This window comes from Corvus cornix, chromosome 14 (assembly GCF_000738735.6).
Source record: "Corvus cornix cornix isolate S_Up_H32 chromosome 14, ASM73873v5, whole genome shotgun sequence".
NCBI lineage: Eukaryota > Metazoa > Chordata > Aves > Passeriformes > Corvidae > Corvus > Corvus cornix.
Genome location: NC_046344.1, coordinates 15,420,499 through 15,436,886, shown reverse-complemented (window position 1 = coordinate 15,436,886; position 16,388 = coordinate 15,420,499). Strand labels below are relative to the sequence as shown.

Sequence of the window (16,388 nt, the reverse complement as noted above, 5' to 3'; positions counted from 1 at the left end):
CTGCCCATGGCGATTCTGGGGCTCCCCGGGGCCCAAAACCCCAAAGCACAGTCAGGCCTGTCACCAGCTGGCCATGACCACGCATGGAGGGCTGGAGCATGTCCCATGGCTGTGCCCTGAATCCCGTTCCACAGGCAAGCAGCCACCCAAGGATCCATTCAGCTGCGGATGCTGAAGGAAGGTTATGCTGCCCTTGGGCACTCATGGGGAGGCTGATGTTTTGCAAATAGGGAATTGCATCAGGATAGCCCAGCCAGGAGCTGCTGGGGCCTGTGCCCTGCGTGCCCTGGTGGCCTGAAACCCCCAGACCCACCCAGCTGGCCCCAGGCCTCCGCTGCCTGGAGATTCCTGATCCACAAACCCACCTTGCTCCAGCTGGGAAACGTGGCAGATGCAGGGCACCTTGGTCCCCAGGGACGAAGTCCAGGACATAGAGCCACTTTGGGGTGTCCCAGGGTCCTTCCCAGGGTGCTGATGCAGAAGGGAAGGGGGAAAAAGATCTGGAGCCCAACTTCTGCCTATACCCATGCTGGGCTCCATGTGGTCACAACACAATGCCAGTGCCCAGGTGTGGGTTGGCTCTTGCCCCACTGCCCCTTTCCAGAGCCAGAGGAGCAGCCTCAGAGGGTAGCACGTGTTTCACATCAGAGCCCAAGGTGCCTCATGCCTGCGTTCCCGAGATCAGAAGCTGCGAGGCCGGGACAAGCCAGGAACCTTCACCTCAGTGGTGCAAGGCTGGATGGAGGAATGGCAGCTGCTGCGTGGTTGGAAATGTGGCTCCCTATGACTGGAGATCCTCACCAACACCTTGGGACCCCCACCCACGCTGAGACCTTCACCCCACCTGGGGACCCCCAGCCAGCCTCTTCTAGCGTTTCTTCAGCTGAAGGTGAACGACAAAGCAACTCTGCCCACCCTGGCCCAGCCCATGGTAATTTCACCATCTCAACACTTCTGAACTGTTCACCTCCACGTGTCCAGGCACCAACTGCACTCTAGAACAGGGATTTTTGGGGTCACTTTCAAAGATGCCAGACACAGATGACGGTTTTATGGTTCATCTTCTCCCTCCAAGACACGAATTAGCTCAGCATCGGGTCCTGGAGGGAAGGGTGCTGTGCCACATGTCCCTGCTCCCATAACCCACTGCACCCGGCAGGCTCCTGCCTCACCCGTGGGGAGCTGCACCCTCATTTTCAAGCATCTTGCAGTTGCATCAAGGTCACCACCTCTTGCCAGGCTGCGTGGGACAGTGGGACCAACCCAAGAAGCCTCACATCAGAAAGGTGGGTGCAGAGAAACACAATGACCAAAGTCCTGAATCATCCCAGAGCAACCTGCTCCCTCCTCCTTTCTCCAAGGAGCAGAGAGCCTCGAAGCTCTCCCAGCCTTCCCACCCCGCTCAGACTGTGCAGTGTTTTCCTGCCCTGCTCTTCCCAAGCAGACAGCTGCAGCCCCGCAGCCCCCGCTGCTCCGCCCTAATGGGCTCCGGCTGTCCCGACCCCACCTGAAACCACACACAGCCTTTGTTTCGGCCCTGTGAGAGGGAACAGACACTTCCAGAACCCCCTGAAGAAAAAGGGAAAAAAAGGGGCTGCGTGACTCTTCCCTGACCAGGCTTTCACCTTAGCTCCAGGGTTTTCCAGGCTGCAGACACGATCTCATTTCCCCCTGCCCCCTCCCAGCCCCAGCAATTACTACTTAAGCTGTTAAAACAAGCGTGGCCAGTCTGGTACGAAGTGGAAAATCTGATCCTAGGGAAGTGAGAAGGCAGGGGAAAAGGGAGGTCAAGGGGAGGTGGGCTGGGAGAAGGGGATCAGACAAGAAGTCTCCCTCCACCCCAGGATCAAATCCCCCTTCTTTGGGGCTCCTGGTGCCTCCAAAAGCCACCCTGCTGTGACACTGGTGCTCCGAGGTCCCTGCAGCATCCTCTCTGTTTCAGTCCCATTTGTCCCGGGATGGCTTCCAGCTCGCCCCAGTCTGGGCAGGAGGGGTGACTGCTGCCACAGCACTCTCTGCTCCCCCAGGATCACCCAGACCCAAAGAAGGGATTTAAGGCTTTGACTGTACTTGTTCTGTCGCCGTGGAGCAGGGTCTGGGCACAATTCCTGGCAAACTGCTGGAGAGCCTGGCTTCCTCCAGCCACCTATGGGACCAAGCCTGTTGGAGAGGAGTTTGTGTTTTCTCAGGGCTCCACTACCCCACATCAGGGGTTCTGTGAGAATCAAGAACAGATTTATCTTCTGCATCTACAGAAAAGGGCAAAAAGCCACCACAGCCAGGAATCATGGCTCCCCAGAAAATGTAATTCGAGTTATTTTGTGGATGACCTGGAAATGGGAATACACACCTGTACCACAAACAGTCTGAAACCCCCAGGCATGGGCAAAACCACCACCTTTTTCCCTTCAACCTCTTCCCAGCCCCCACAAAAACAGATACAACTCCTCCTCTTTTCAATTGGTAGTTCAAAACAAACAAAAAGACTTTAATTTATACAAAACAAAACCATGTAGAATCAGTTAAACAACACTGACTGTACAAAGGAATAAAAAAATAAAAGGATAGTCCAAAAAAACCCAACTCAGGAATGGTACAAGTGTTGGAGAGCAGCTACAGACTAGTGTTGACATCAGATGCAAGAATCTTTTCCTTTTAAATTAAAAAATAAAAAAAGTTTGTTGCTGGGCAATCACTCCAGGGAAATCTTCCATCCCCACTCCACACGGGATCCGTGAGACTTTACAGGGTGACAAAACCTAGACCAACCACAGGGAAACAGCGTGGGGAGGTGGCACACGTGGCACAGCCAAACCAAAGCAGAGGTACAGCAAGTTTTGAGACATGCAGCCGCTTGGTGATTTCAGGAAGGATCCCTTTATCCCTCTTCGCCCCACACACCGGCGCCGGGGCCCTGTGGTGCCCGGGGGTGATTCCCGGGAGGAGCCGCCCCTGGCGGTGCCGGTCACCTGTTGGCCGTATATCCCTGTGCTGCTGAGCCAGCGATTGTCTTCTGCTGTGTGTTAAGTGATGGGAAACAGGTGCCAGCCATCCCAGACAGGTTCTCCAAATCCCCCGGCCTTCGCGCCACCGGGACGGCCCGGCTGCGGCTTTGCTCTCGAGCCAAAGCACCACTACAAAGGATTCCTCTCCCCCTCCACCTGCCTGGGGTTTAATTCTGTCCTCGCTCACTTGAGCTGGGCGATAAAGCACGAGAGAGACGAGCCAAGAGACCGGCCCGTGCTGTGCTCTGCAGAGAGGGGAGGGGGAAGCCTCTGGCACCTCCCAGGCCGGCTTGGGAGCCAGGGAAGCGACGTCCCCGCGGGGGACGTGTCCCTGCTGTCCCTGCTGCCCCTGCTGTCCCTGCTGCCTGGACACAGCGGGTCCGTCGGCCGCGCGGGAGCTGCAGCGGCTTCATTCTGCCCATGCAGTGCCCCAGGCTGCCTGGAAAGGGGGAGCAGAGCAAGCCCGGGCCTTGAGGAGCTGCTGGTCCCAGGAGGGGATGGCAGTGCTGTACACTTCACTTCCTACCACACTACTCACAATCTACACACCCTGGCCACCTGTGAGAACCTGCCACCGTAGCTCAGCCCCACTGCCAGGCTCCCTTAGCTTTTGCGATAAGGGCTGGGTGCTATTTCTCAGTTTCCAGGTGAATTTCCAGCACAGGTCAGCCATGGAACAAAGCCAGGGAAGCAGGTGCACTTGGCTTGACAGAAGATCCATCCCAAGCTCTTACCCCTCCAAGATCCAGGAGCCATCCCACAGAGCAAAGCAGTTTGCTCTCCCCATCTCCTGGGACTGCCCCAAGAGCCAAGTGACTTTGCCTCTAAGGGACCTGGAGATTGATGTTTCCCCACCCCAACCTTCCACCTTCCCAGTCCCTGCTCCTTCACGCTCCAGTGGGAAAAGACACTTCTGCTCTTTCCCACTTTCATCCAGGAGGAGCCACAGCAGTGTGAGCCCAGGCAGCATCTTTGGGAAAGCAAAGCTGGAAGCAGCCAGGATCCAGGGGCTGTCACATGGGGTGCTGTCATGGATGGAGGGCACCAGAAGCGATGGCTGAGGCTTTGCAGCAATAAAGAACAAAATTCAGCATTTTTCCTCTGCTTTAGGCACAATGCTTCCACCCCCTGCTCCCCAATCCCCGATGAGAAAGCACAAAGTGAGCAAGGCATCAGTCTGACCCCAGAGCTGCCTCTTCCTCCCGCCTGCCAAAACACTCCAACCCCCCAGGACCCTGGCCTCACCGTTCTGCTTCTCCATGCACTGCCATCCCACCCTGCCTTCAGCACTCACAGGTTCTAGGGAATGACAGGAATAGAGCAGCTCGGGGCATGCTCCACACCAATCGTCCTTTCCTTCTGCACACGTAGTATTTAAAAACACCAGCACGAGCCCAGAGGTGAGGGAAAGTCTCTTAAAGCATTTATGTGTTTTCATTGGAAAATCCTCCACTTGTCCCCTTTGCTGACACTGGGAAAGTCAATCCAGTGTTGTATTTACATGGCTGCATAAAATTTTCCCTGACTGCTTCTTAAAAAAACCCTTAAAAAACAAGTGATATTTATATATATGTATAATATTTACATAAATAAGCGAAGGCAGCGAACGGAGCGCTGCCTTCCCCTTCCCAATTGGCCAACTCTTGCCTTGTTTTCTGGTTTTTTTGGCAACAGCAGGTTAACATCCCGGTGAAAACTGTCATTAGTCCCCTGTCCCTGTTTCTTTTTGTCTACATCCAATGATCACTATTGCACCAGCAATCTGTTCAGGAGGCCAAGAGTTAAAGTTGCAGCACAGACTCTCCTTGCCTACTCCCTTAAGCCTCTCAATCTTCCATTAAATCCATTGCTCCATTGAGACTGGATGAGCTTTTTTCCCCTTCCCCCCTCCCCAACCCGGCAGCTGCTGAATTTTCCACCCCAGGCCAAGAGGCAAAGCCCAAAGCATTCTTGGAGGGTCACTTGGCAGATCCTCTCCCCGCCAGTGCTGCGGGATCCAGCCGGCACCATGCTTCTTCCTATGCCAAGCCAAAACGTGAGCACATTCCTAACGCTTGTGCGTGCCATTGGAAAAGCAACCGTGGCCCCTCCAAAAGGATCCAGTGGAAACGGGTTCGGTGTGCAAACAGCTGTACATCGGTGGGTGGGTGTGGATCCGACAGAAGCTCAGGGTGCCCATCCTGCTAAGAGATCTTGCAGTTGTTGCGTGAGCAGTTCTGTGGGGGGCTCTGGGGAGGCCGGATGGATTTGGATCTCTTCAAGCTGTTCCCTTTGCTGCTGCTCCCGCCCCCGCTGCTGGCCAGGGAATAGGAGCGGCCGTGCATCATCACTGCATTCATCCCGTTGGCCATGGAGAAGGATTTCAGGTGGCTCTTGATGGTGACAGGCAGGGGGAGCTTGTCGATGAGGTGCACCGGGGTGCAGGACACGATGGCTCGGCAGCACAGGTCCTGTAAGCTGAACACTGGTGGGAGAAAGGACCACACAGTCAAGGGCCAGGAGATCCCCTGGGCTGCCCTTCCCCCACAACTATTCCTTGTGCTGCACAGCTCCAGCTCCTCAGGGAGATATGGCAGTAATGATCTCACAGAAGCTGGGAGTAGGGAGCAGGGTATTTAGGACAAAAGCTTGGGCAATCAAGGTGAGCTCTGCTGTTGCAGGTTTGCGCTTTGCCAGACACCAGCTTTGGTGTGAACACAGGGTTAGGCACTGCCAGCCCTGCTCTGCTCAGCACCCGGGGCTGGCAGGGCCTGACTCACGTTCCTGACAGACACTTGGCTTCTCAACCCACCCTCTGGCAACCGGGAGGTGCCTAGGAAAGAGGCAACAGGGTCAGCAAGTCCTGGAACAGGACAGTGGCACCTGGGACCTGCTCAGGGGGCAGCTCTCTGCAGAAGCCCCCAGCCACAGAGACCCACCAAGGCAGAACACCCAGAACACTACTCTGCCCTTTTGAGCTTCCCAGCATCCTCCCAGCTCAGCGGGCATCCTGTGAGCCTGCAAGTCCCTCTCCTTGCCGGAGGATTCCCAGCCAGCGGCCACACGAGGGCACTCGTTATCCTCCCGCCTGCCTGCGGCCAGAGGCACGCTGCCGTTCCCGAGCAGCAGATCCCCCTTTCCCGGTACGGAGCCCCCAGTCACAGAACCACAGAATCATTTCGGTCAGAAAGGCCTTCTAAGACCATCGAGTCCAACCATTCCCCCAGCACTGCCAATGCCTCCACTAAACTATGTCCCCAAGTGCCACATCTGCATCTTTTTTGAACACTTCCAGGGATGGTGACTCCACCACTGCCCTGTGCAGCCTGTTTGAGTGCCTGACCACCTTTTTTGTGAGGAAATTTCCCCCAATATCTAATCTAAACCTCCTCTGGGACAACTTGAGGCCGTTTCCTTTTGCCCTTTCCATTCCCAAGCAGGCAGCCTGCAGCTACAAATCCTCTGGAAGAGATTCAGGAAAGGTCTGTGAACTCAGCCCAGTCCCTGCCCACCATCCCTCTGTGACCCGCAGACCATGGCACAGCAGCCAGGTCGGGGACAGGAGCCCAGGCAGAAAATTTGGTGACTGGGGCTGGCAAACAGGATTTTCCCATCCTGATGAGCAGGAGCTGAAGATCCACATGAGAGCACAGCATCCCAGGAACACAGATCTCCTGCTGCTCAGACTGCAGTGGGACACACTGCTACCTCCAGCCAGGAATAATGTGGGAACCGAGATTATTTTGCTTCAAACTCAACAGGCTGAGACGTAACATGGAATCTGCTCGTGGTTTGCCTTCCTGTGGCACTCATGCCTGGATATATGGAATAACCCAGCCCACTGCTGCATGCTGACAGCAGGGATGAGATTTACTCCCTTTCAGTTCCTTGGGCTCACTCTGCTTCCCTCCAAAACAAGGAAGACAGGCTCAGGCATGGGCAAGGAGAAAGGTGCTTACACTTGGATTTATCCCACACAGCCCTTTGATTGAAGTACTTTCAAGCTGGGAGCTTAATTGCCCTCAGTCTCATCCAGGGTAAGTGGAAAGGCGGAGGATGCCCCAGAGCACTTCAGATCCTAGACATGCTGAACTGCCCTCTGGAGCAGCCCATCCCCGTGGCAGCACAGGCAGCTCATGGCTCAGCTTCAGCTTGTCTGGCCTGAGGCATTCCTCCACATCAGGTGGATGCAGCTCCCACAGTTCCACACCTCCCACCCGGACAGCCACAGCCCCACGGCTCCACATGAGCCGAAATGTCCCACCCGGAGCACCCTCCTGCCCACTGACCTCGGTTGGGCCTCCAGATCTTCTCCATGCCGTGCCGCATGAGGACGATGCGCGACAGCTCCGTGAAGGACTCGATGACGTTGAAGTTGCACAGGGGGCTCACCTCGAAGAAGGTCATGCAGTTCTTCTCGGCGTAGGCGCGCGCCTGCTCCGTCGGCACCTGCCGCTTGAAGGCCAGGTGCAGCCTGTTCCCCACCAGGATCCGAGGGACACCTGGGGCGTGCTGGAACAAGGACAGAAGTGCAGAAATCACGGCTACACCCAGCAGGCTGCTTAGCTGCAACAGCAGCGGAGGGAAAAGAGGTAGAAGCTGCTCTGTGGCCAAGGGACTGTCCAGCAGCACCTCTGTGTGGTGGGGATGACTAATTTGTCACCTCTCAGTTCATTCACTTCTGAGGGAAGTTTCCTGTCTTTCTTGACCATTCCTGTGCCCTTTCCTACTACTCCAGATTTACACAGAGGTGGAGGGCAGACATTTATTGCTTTGCTCCACTTACTACTGCACTGCCATCATGTCCCCTCCATAGCAGAGCCGTTCCTGCCCCAGTGTCAGGTAAACGCCTTGGGTGATATCTCCCCGTATTTCTGCTACAGATCACTGCCTATGTTCTTCCATTCACTTACCTCATCTATTTCCTTTATCCACCGGTCTATCCCATCAAAGGACCAGCGATTAGTGATGTCATACACCAAGAGAATTCCCTGGTGGAAGACAATCAGAAGCAATCAGGAATTTTCATAGTAGGAAATGTGACAGGGGCAGGACACCCCTGAAAGACCCCCACATGCAGAAACCAAGAAGCAAAGGGACAGAACAATGCTCCAGCTGCACCATTCGTGCACTGATAGGGCAAAAGCAGAGACAACAGGGCTGTGCTAATGCAGTCCCAGGTTGTCAGGGAAGTTTTTACCCCTGTTTTGGCTCTGGTATCTCCCAAATAATTTTTAAAGCTGCAGTCTCTACACAGGAGGAGGAACTGCCTTGGTGGCTGTATCTGGAGGAGCAAAGCACACACTTCTCCTGTCACAAATCTGATACAAACTCGCTGAGGCAGAAACACACCTTTTTTCTACCCCCTTACACAGAGCAGCTGCAGTCAGTGCTGAGGTGGCAGCAGGACAGGAGGGAATTTTCAAGCACACCCCTCTTCTCCAGAACCTGTCTCATTGTGAGCCCTTTGCTGACAAGGAAGAAGCTGAATGATGCCAACAAGCACCACGGTATCTCCACAGACTGAGCTCTCAGGACTAGGATCCATCCAGACTTTGCTGAAAGTGCTTCCCACTGTCACTGCCACACTGGCAAAAAACCCTTTCTTCAGGCAAGAGGCACCTACAGCATCCTCAGGTTCACATCCATGTTCCCGAACACCACCCACATCCATGACTCGCTTCCCAGTCACCTCCTGAGGTGCAGCACGTGGTGCTGGCAGCAGCACAGGCACGACTCAAGGCAGGGAAGACATGGAGCAGCTCCGAGGAGTCTCCACCTCACCCCAAGCCCGGCTGGCAGGACCCAGGAGCACCAGGTGACCCAGGTGGCCAGACTGCTGGCCACCACTCAGGTCCACAGCATCTCCCAGCAAGTGAGCTTTTATTGAATCTGAGTGTTTCTGAGGACAGACACAAGGAAAGTAGGCTGTGCCTGGCCCTGCAGGCACACGAGCCAGGAGCTGCTGCTCGGTACTGGTTGGGCACAGACAGCACTTATGGAATTGTCCTCAGCAGAGCCTTTCTGCAACCCTCCCGTTATTTTTCTGACTTCTTGTCACTCTTCTTTGCAATCAAGGACATTCCAAGTGACAACAGGCACTCCAAGCTGACTTGGCAGAATCACAGTACAAGGTCCCTGCAACGGGAACTAGGGAGGAGGAGATGAGCTTGTGCTGAGACAGGAGGAGTCCAGCTGGGAAGGCAGCACTGGATGAAAGAGAACCCACCAGCAGCAAGACTAAGGGCAAACCAAACCACATCACTGAGCTACAAGTTCTGCAGACCCAGCCTTCCCTGAATCAGGGGTATCCTCCAGGAACAGCTATCCCCTACAGCAAGGCCCCAGCATAAGCAAAGAGATGTTAAATTGGCAAGGGAAAGTCTCAGCTTTCAGCTCAGACCTCCCTATGAGAGGCCTGGATTCAGCACAGGGAAGGAGAGAGCTGAGACACTCCCAGCACCTGTCCTGGTACGAGTCAGGGACCATGGAGCACCCTCATGTACCTGTGGAGTTGCCCCTTTATCCACTGAAAGGAAGATGTGCTACACAGATGGGAAACACAAACTACCCAGTCCTCCCAAACCCCAGCTTTACAATCCTTGCTGCTGCCAACCCCTGCGCTGAACTGGGAGGAGCCTGTGCAGAAGCTTTGTGTGTCATACACCTCAAATTAACAAAAAAATAATCATTAACATGATTCCTGTGTGAAGCAACAGGAATGATAAACTGGCATCTGGGCCACTAAGGCACCTGAATCCTCATACTAAAGTCACATCTGGAGCTGGCAGCAGCACTGCTCCCCCCTCACGGAACAGCAGCCGTTCCCGGATGCACTGGGTGTGCCTCGACCTTGTCTGCCTTTCTCTCAGCTCTTTTGGAATAAGCAGCTCTCAAAGCCTGACCAATTTTATAATTTTGTAACAATTCAGATTCTTGCTTCTAAAACAATTCTGATTCTTGAGCTGTACCCCCAACCTCACTGCCCAGTGCTTCCACCCCAGGCAGTCACTCTCCAGGTGAAGTTTGTTTTTTCTGTCCTCGCTGGCCCTCCAACATCTCCACATCTGCATTTATACCCCCAAAGAAAGGCTCAAATGCACACAAATAGAAGGGCAGAGGGCACAAAAGGCAAGTCAGGTGGGTTGGCTTCATGTTTGACAGCCCAACACGAAGAGCAAGCCCTTCAAAGTCTGGGTTTGAGGCTGTTCTGTAGGACCTGAAGGTGAGTTTACAGAGTGGCAGAAGCATCTGTGGTGTGGGGGGAGCATCTTCAGTTTCCTTCAAGGAAAGTCTGGAGCTCATACCTAGAGTCCATAATTCTTTGTAGTCTCATTTCTAGGACAGTCCAAAAACTTCATAATCAAAAAGAAATGGAGGTTGTTTTTGTTTTGGAGGGGAAAAGGACCAGTTTCTCCTAGATTTAGAGAGGAAAAATAAGAAGGAAGTAATGAATTTCCATAAATAAAAATTCCCACAAAACCAAAGATACTGCTTCTCAAGGACCCAATCTAGAAATACCTACTAGCAGGATACATCGCATTTTAATTGCATATTAAAAAAAAAACCTAAAAACTCTGAACTTTCTTTTAATTTTTCCTCTATTTGTTTTGATTTCCAGCTTCCAAGGCTGTGTGTGAGAATTAATGAGAGTCAGGAAATAACGGAGCAAAGGGTTCCAAGACAAATGGCCAGCAAGATAAATAAAGTCTACTTGCTTCATTTCTGGATTGACAAGTTCCTTCAGCCAAGAGAAACAGACCCAAGACCTAGTTTGTGACGATTATTTCTGCCAGGAATATGCTTCAGGAGGAGAGAGTTTTTAAGCTTGCTGGCAGCTTCTGCCTGGATCTTCTTTGAATAGGAATAAGGATAAAACTTCAGCAAAAACACACCCCTACGTCCTCAGCAGGGTGAAAGGTCAAGACCACGATTTCTAAATTCAAAACATGATACCTTGTCTGCCAGCTGAGTCTCCAAGCCACAGCACAGCTCCAGCACACACATTTAGAGCAAGGATTGTCCAGGAAAGCTTCCCAGAGCTCAGAAGACGCCAAGGCCAAGTTGCCCGTGCCTTGCTCCGTCCCCCTCCTGCCCAGCTGGGTATGGAGCCCAGCTGTGCTGCAGCTCAGCAGGGGGAGGAAGAAGGCTGCTCAACCCCTGGCCAGCTCCTGGTGCTGCCAGATAACCTCACACTGCTTCCAAGTAGCACTGGCATGCTGCAGACACCACGTTTCCAGAGCACACATCCCAAATCCACTCTGTCACTGCCATCTCTGCCCCAGAGAGAACAGCACTCAGCCATGCACAGAGAGGGAGCTGGCTCCATGTCTGCAGACAGTTCCAAGTAAGATCTGTCAGGCTTTTTAAAAGTCTCCTTTGGAATAATGTGCACAGAATTTTAATTTCCTCAACTCAACAAATGAACAGCTTCCCATTCCCAGCCTAATTTGTTCTCTAAGTGCCTAGATGGTTGTCAACACCCTATTATCTCCACAGCTCTCGATTTTTAGTTTCACAAAGCCCTTTTGTACCATTATGTACCCCAGGTTCCCACAGCATGGAGTGAAAAGCTCCACGCTCAGCTTCTCAGACCAAGGAGACCTGGACCCCTCACAACCCTCCAACAGCCCTCCCTCCTTTCCTCCTCAGTCTGCCTACAGCTTCTGTGTAGGTAGAGGGTGACTGGACTCATCCCCAGATCCATCTGGGGTCTTTTCACAATTGGATTTTCAGAATTCATTCCCACTCTCATTCTGTTCCACACTACTGGGATTGGCACAACCCTCAGCATTCCAGTGACAGAAATTTCCACATGAGTGCCTTGCATAGTGAACGAGGAACACAGAGACACCACCAGTTATTGTATCCAGCAGCACATGTGGACACTTACTCTGCCAAAACCCAAATTTGCTTCCAGCAGGAGCTTACACAAAGATCTGTCCACATAACTGAGGTGGTGCTGGGGAAATATCGTCTCTGCCTGCTTGCAGCAGGTTTGGACCAGGTTTATAAGCAAAAAGCTTTTAAAGGTAAGAGAAAATCAGCTTGCACACAGTCAGTGTAAAGCAGGCTTGTCTAAAAAGGTTTCCCAGATGCTTTAGGGGCTTCCAGCACACAAGAAACTGCTGGGAGCACTTGCACAACTGCCAAGGACCTCAGCCCAATGCAGGCAGGTGACAGGGTGGCCAGGAAAGTGTCACTCACTGATATTCTCCACAGATGGAAAAAAGCTGTTGCTGAAGAAGGCTGAAGAACCCCCCCAGAGTGGATTTTCTGTCCCACAGGATGAAATAAACCTTAAACAGAAAGTCCAGTGCTGACTGGAACCAGAACACTCTGTGTCTCCTGCCTGCTCTTTCACAGCTCCATTTGATTGTGCCTTTCCTGCTGGCACCTTGGACCTTGGCTCATGGGCAGTGACATCCTGCTGCCAAACCTTTTTCTAGCAGCACAGCCAATCGGGGGGGTATTTATCACTGAGCTTTTGATAAGTATTTTGGCAGGGCAGGCTCCTCCAGCAGCTGGACAATCCCTTCCGAATGACCCGAGGCAGGTGAGGTATTTGCTGCTACCAAAAAAGCCACAAGGGAGGGCTGAACCTACACCTGAGTCTGCTGAGTTGCCAAAAATCCACCACCTTGCTGCATACTAAGAAGCCCTGAACAGGATAAACAGCAGCTCCTCAAACCACCTGCCTAAGCAGAACTCAACAATATTAATTATTTCTTTAGGGCTGCAGCTTTGCTGCAAGATGGGAGCATTTTTTCACACTGTCTGGGAAGAGTTTGGCAAGCCACATTTTCAGAAACAGTTTAAATCCCTGGCATATGAGGACATCAGGAACAACGCTAACACTGCTTCTTCCTGGCTAGATCAGGAAGCACTGCCACAACTCTTTCTCCCCTCTGTGATGACTCTTGGAATAGTTTGCATTTGCTCACAGCAGCCAGAAGAGCCACAGCTGCTCGCAACAGCCGAGATCAGTGAGCCAGCTCTGCTGGAACGGCTGAGACTTTGAAGCCAAGCAGAAAAGGAGCAGAAGTCCAAGAGCAAAAAAGATTTCTGCAGCACCTTTAAGCACACTAAATACTCCTCACCATACTCTATGCTGTGACAATTAACATAAAAATCCTTCTTCAACACAGCAAGCTCAGACTGCCCGAGTTGGCTCTGCAGGGTGCAACACTACTGGGTTTCCATGTCTCCCTCCTCCCTGGCCCTGCAGTCACCATGACTGGCTGCACACTGCCCCTGCCCCATCTGTGCCTGGAGGCCAGTGCTCTGCTACCCCAGACAAACACTCCTCTTTTGCCCCAAAGTGAGATCCTGAAGTGATGTGGTCAGGACCTGCTGGCTCAGCAAACCCCAACAGAGAAGGGATGAAGTAGAAACTTGACACCCAGGGAAGTAAGAGAAAAGGAGAGGGGTCCCAGGCACACCAGCACCACAAGCCTCCACCTTGAGCCCAAGAGCTCGTTGTGTCCCTGATGAGATCAGATCTAAGGCAGGGCAGGGAGGAAGGCAAGAGACCTTCGATCCTCACAGCAAACCCTGAGGCAATCATGCTGGAAGAAGGGGCTGGTTCTTGCTCACAGCCAGCTCATCAAGAGCAGCAAGGATGTTTTACTGCAGATAATTTCAAGAGGAAGAAGTTCCCGCTGAACACGAAAGCCACATGGCTCTGGGCCCAGGCCAGTGGTGTGGAGTTGAAACTGGGGGAGGCATCAAGGTACTCACGTCCTTTCCCTAGGGAAGGACCAGCATGAAGTTCAGGCTGAGCACTGTACTAGGCTGTGCCATGGGGGAAAGAACTCCCAAGAACTCTGGAGACTGTTTTCCCATGTTGCAACCTCTCCAGGGTCTACTTCAGAAAATTCAATTCTTATCACTACACTTGAGAAACAATGAGGAGTGCGTGGGAAAGTCAGGCATGCTTCCCTGGCTTGGAGGCACTTTTCATACCAAGTATTCTCTTAAGCATTGGCTATCCAAACCTGGGTAAGGGCTGCCAGGTTGCTGAGCCAGCCTCCTGTTCTCACAGCCAACCTGTACAAGTCCTCTCTGGAACCTCATTCTTCAAGCTCCCCTTGTGCTCTTTAGTCCTCCACTCAGTGAGAACCTTCCACTAATTCTCAGCGTCAAGGTGCTCAAGGCCAGTTTACACCAACCTGTTCTTGTACAAATATCACACTGAACTTCAAATAGAGCTTTTCCCATGCTGGCACCTCTCTTCTCTGCTGGATTTGTTCTTCCTGAGCTTTTGGCTTTTAGTTTAAATAAGCTGTTTCTCTTGCCTCCAAGGGGATTTGTGTCAGCCTTCCTACAGCAGAAGTCTTGAAGCCTGATGATTCCAAGACAGTAGAAAAGAAAGCAAACAGCTGCAGCTGAGAAGCCAGTACAGCACACAGCCCTGAATACATCCTGGAGACCACACCTGGAATACTGCACCCAGCTCTGGGGCCTCCAGCATGAGAGGGACACAGACCTCTTGTAACAGTCCAGAGGAGGCCACAGAGATGCTCCAAGGGCTGGAGCATCTCTGCTCTGGAGCCAGGCTGGGAGAGCTGGGGGTGTTCACCTGGAGAACAGAAGACTTCAGAGCCCCTTCCAGGGCCTAAAGGGGCTCCAGGAGAGCTGCAGAGGGACTTTGGATAAGGGCATGAAATGACAGGACAAGGGGGAATGGCTTCCCAGTGCCAGAGGGCAGGGCTGGATGGGATATTGGGAAGGAATTGTTCCCTGGGAGGGTGGGCAGGCCCTGGCACAGGGTGCCCAGAGCAGCTGGGGCTGCCCCTGGATCCCTGGCAGTGTCCAAGGCCAGGCTGGACATTGGGGCTTGGAGCAGCCTGGGACAGTGGAAGGTGTCCCTGCCATGGCAGGGGTGGAATGGGATGGGCTTTAAGGTCCCTTCCAACCCAAACCATTCCATGATTCTAAATCAGAGAACTCAGAAGCACTGATGTGTTTCTCCACCAAGACCACACAGGTTATGCTGTATTTATGCTATGGCCATGCCAGAAGTAGTCAGCTTCTGCATACTGAAAATAACTGGAGGTGTTGGAAGTCCATCCTTGCAGTCACACGGGCATTTGTTATTCAAAACAAACAGTCCTCTTGCTTTGGTTAACCATTCAGAGTATAAATTGAGATACTTTCTTCTTCCGTTGAAAGTTGTGGTGAGTTATTTAAGAGACACGGTATCTGTATTCCTGTTAACACAGGAATCTCACTGGAACATCACATGGGAGCCAACCACTTGCTGCTGAAAACAATCTGAGTTTTACTCCAAGCCACCTGGAGAAGGCTGTACAAGGACTCCAGTCATTTTCAAGAGGCACTTTCCCTGTCCTCATCTCCTGGGCACTTTCAAAGGGCACAGAGGGACTTCCCTTGGGAATTACCTCTCCTCCTCCTAGGCAGGCTTGTTCCTTAGGGCTGGTTTGCTGCTTTTAAGGGTTGACTATTTGGGCAGACCAGGATTAAGGCATCACAACAGCACTTTGGAAAAGGCATTTGTTGCACGAGCAGAGGGCAGGTTTGAGGCAAAGCTGTGAGCTACAACTTGGTGTGCAAGTGAGCTCCATTCCCCAGCATTCAGCAGTGAATTGCTGTCTACAACTTCCTGAAAGAAGGTGGGAGTCACATGGGGATTGGTCTCTTCTCCCAGGTAACAAGTGACAGGGTGAGAGGAAACAACCTCAAGTTGTGCTAGAGGAGGTTTAGATTGCATTTTGGGGTAATTTCTTCACTGAAAGGGTGTTCAGGCATTGGCACGGGCTGTTCAGTGCAGTGGTGGAGTCACCATCCCTGGAGATGTTAAAACCCACATAGAATTTGGTGCTGAGAGACCTGGTTTAGTTGGGGCCTTGGCAGTGCTGGGTTGCTGGTTTGACTCGTTGATCTTAGAGGGCTTTTTCAACCTTAGTGACTCCACGATTCTATAAAGCATTCCCATTAAAGGTCCCCTTGCCTGGCTGATGAGGTTTACTGTCTCAGACTCATTCCTTGGGAGGGGTAGGCAGGGAGATGGATGAGGCAAACCTTGCTGATGCTCAGGTGAGAGCTCCTCCAGTAATACTGATAAATACAGCTGAAGGGCAGGACATTGTCTCCAAAGCAAAGAAGGTCAAGAGATTCATTTTGAGGAAGGAAGAGAAAATCAATCCCTTTCAAGACTGCAGACAGCCAGGTACATGACACCTTGTGGCACCCAAATGTAGTGTCCAGGGAGAACAGGCTGCAGGAAGCCCATGGAGGTGCTGTGCCAGTGCCACACAGCTCCATGCAGGTTCCAGACAGATGTGTGTCTCTCTCCCCATCCAATTCAAGCGTTCTCATCATTGCTTATTTCAGCTTTGCCCTGTGCCCCAGATTGCCCTGTGGCAGCAGCAGGTATGAGCT

General features: G+C 52.5%; 1 protein-coding gene across 1 annotated transcript in view; it reads right to left on the bottom strand.

Annotated features, from left to right (window-relative positions):
- Positions 1-2,450: 2,450 nt before the first annotated feature.
- Positions 2,451-16,388, bottom strand: part of RAB40C (RAB40C, member RAS oncogene family) — a 36,856-nt gene continuing 22,918 nt past the window's right edge. Inside the window, exons 4-6 of the mRNA XM_010392091.3 lie at positions 7,898-7,975; positions 7,274-7,496; positions 2,451-5,469 (exon numbers count right to left, since the gene is read on the bottom strand). Of these exons, the coding sequence (XP_010390393.3) occupies positions 5,189-5,469; positions 7,274-7,496; positions 7,898-7,975 (582 nt within the window). The 3' untranslated portion in view covers positions 2,451-5,188. The remainder of the gene's footprint in view (positions 5,470-7,273; positions 7,497-7,897; positions 7,976-16,388) is intronic.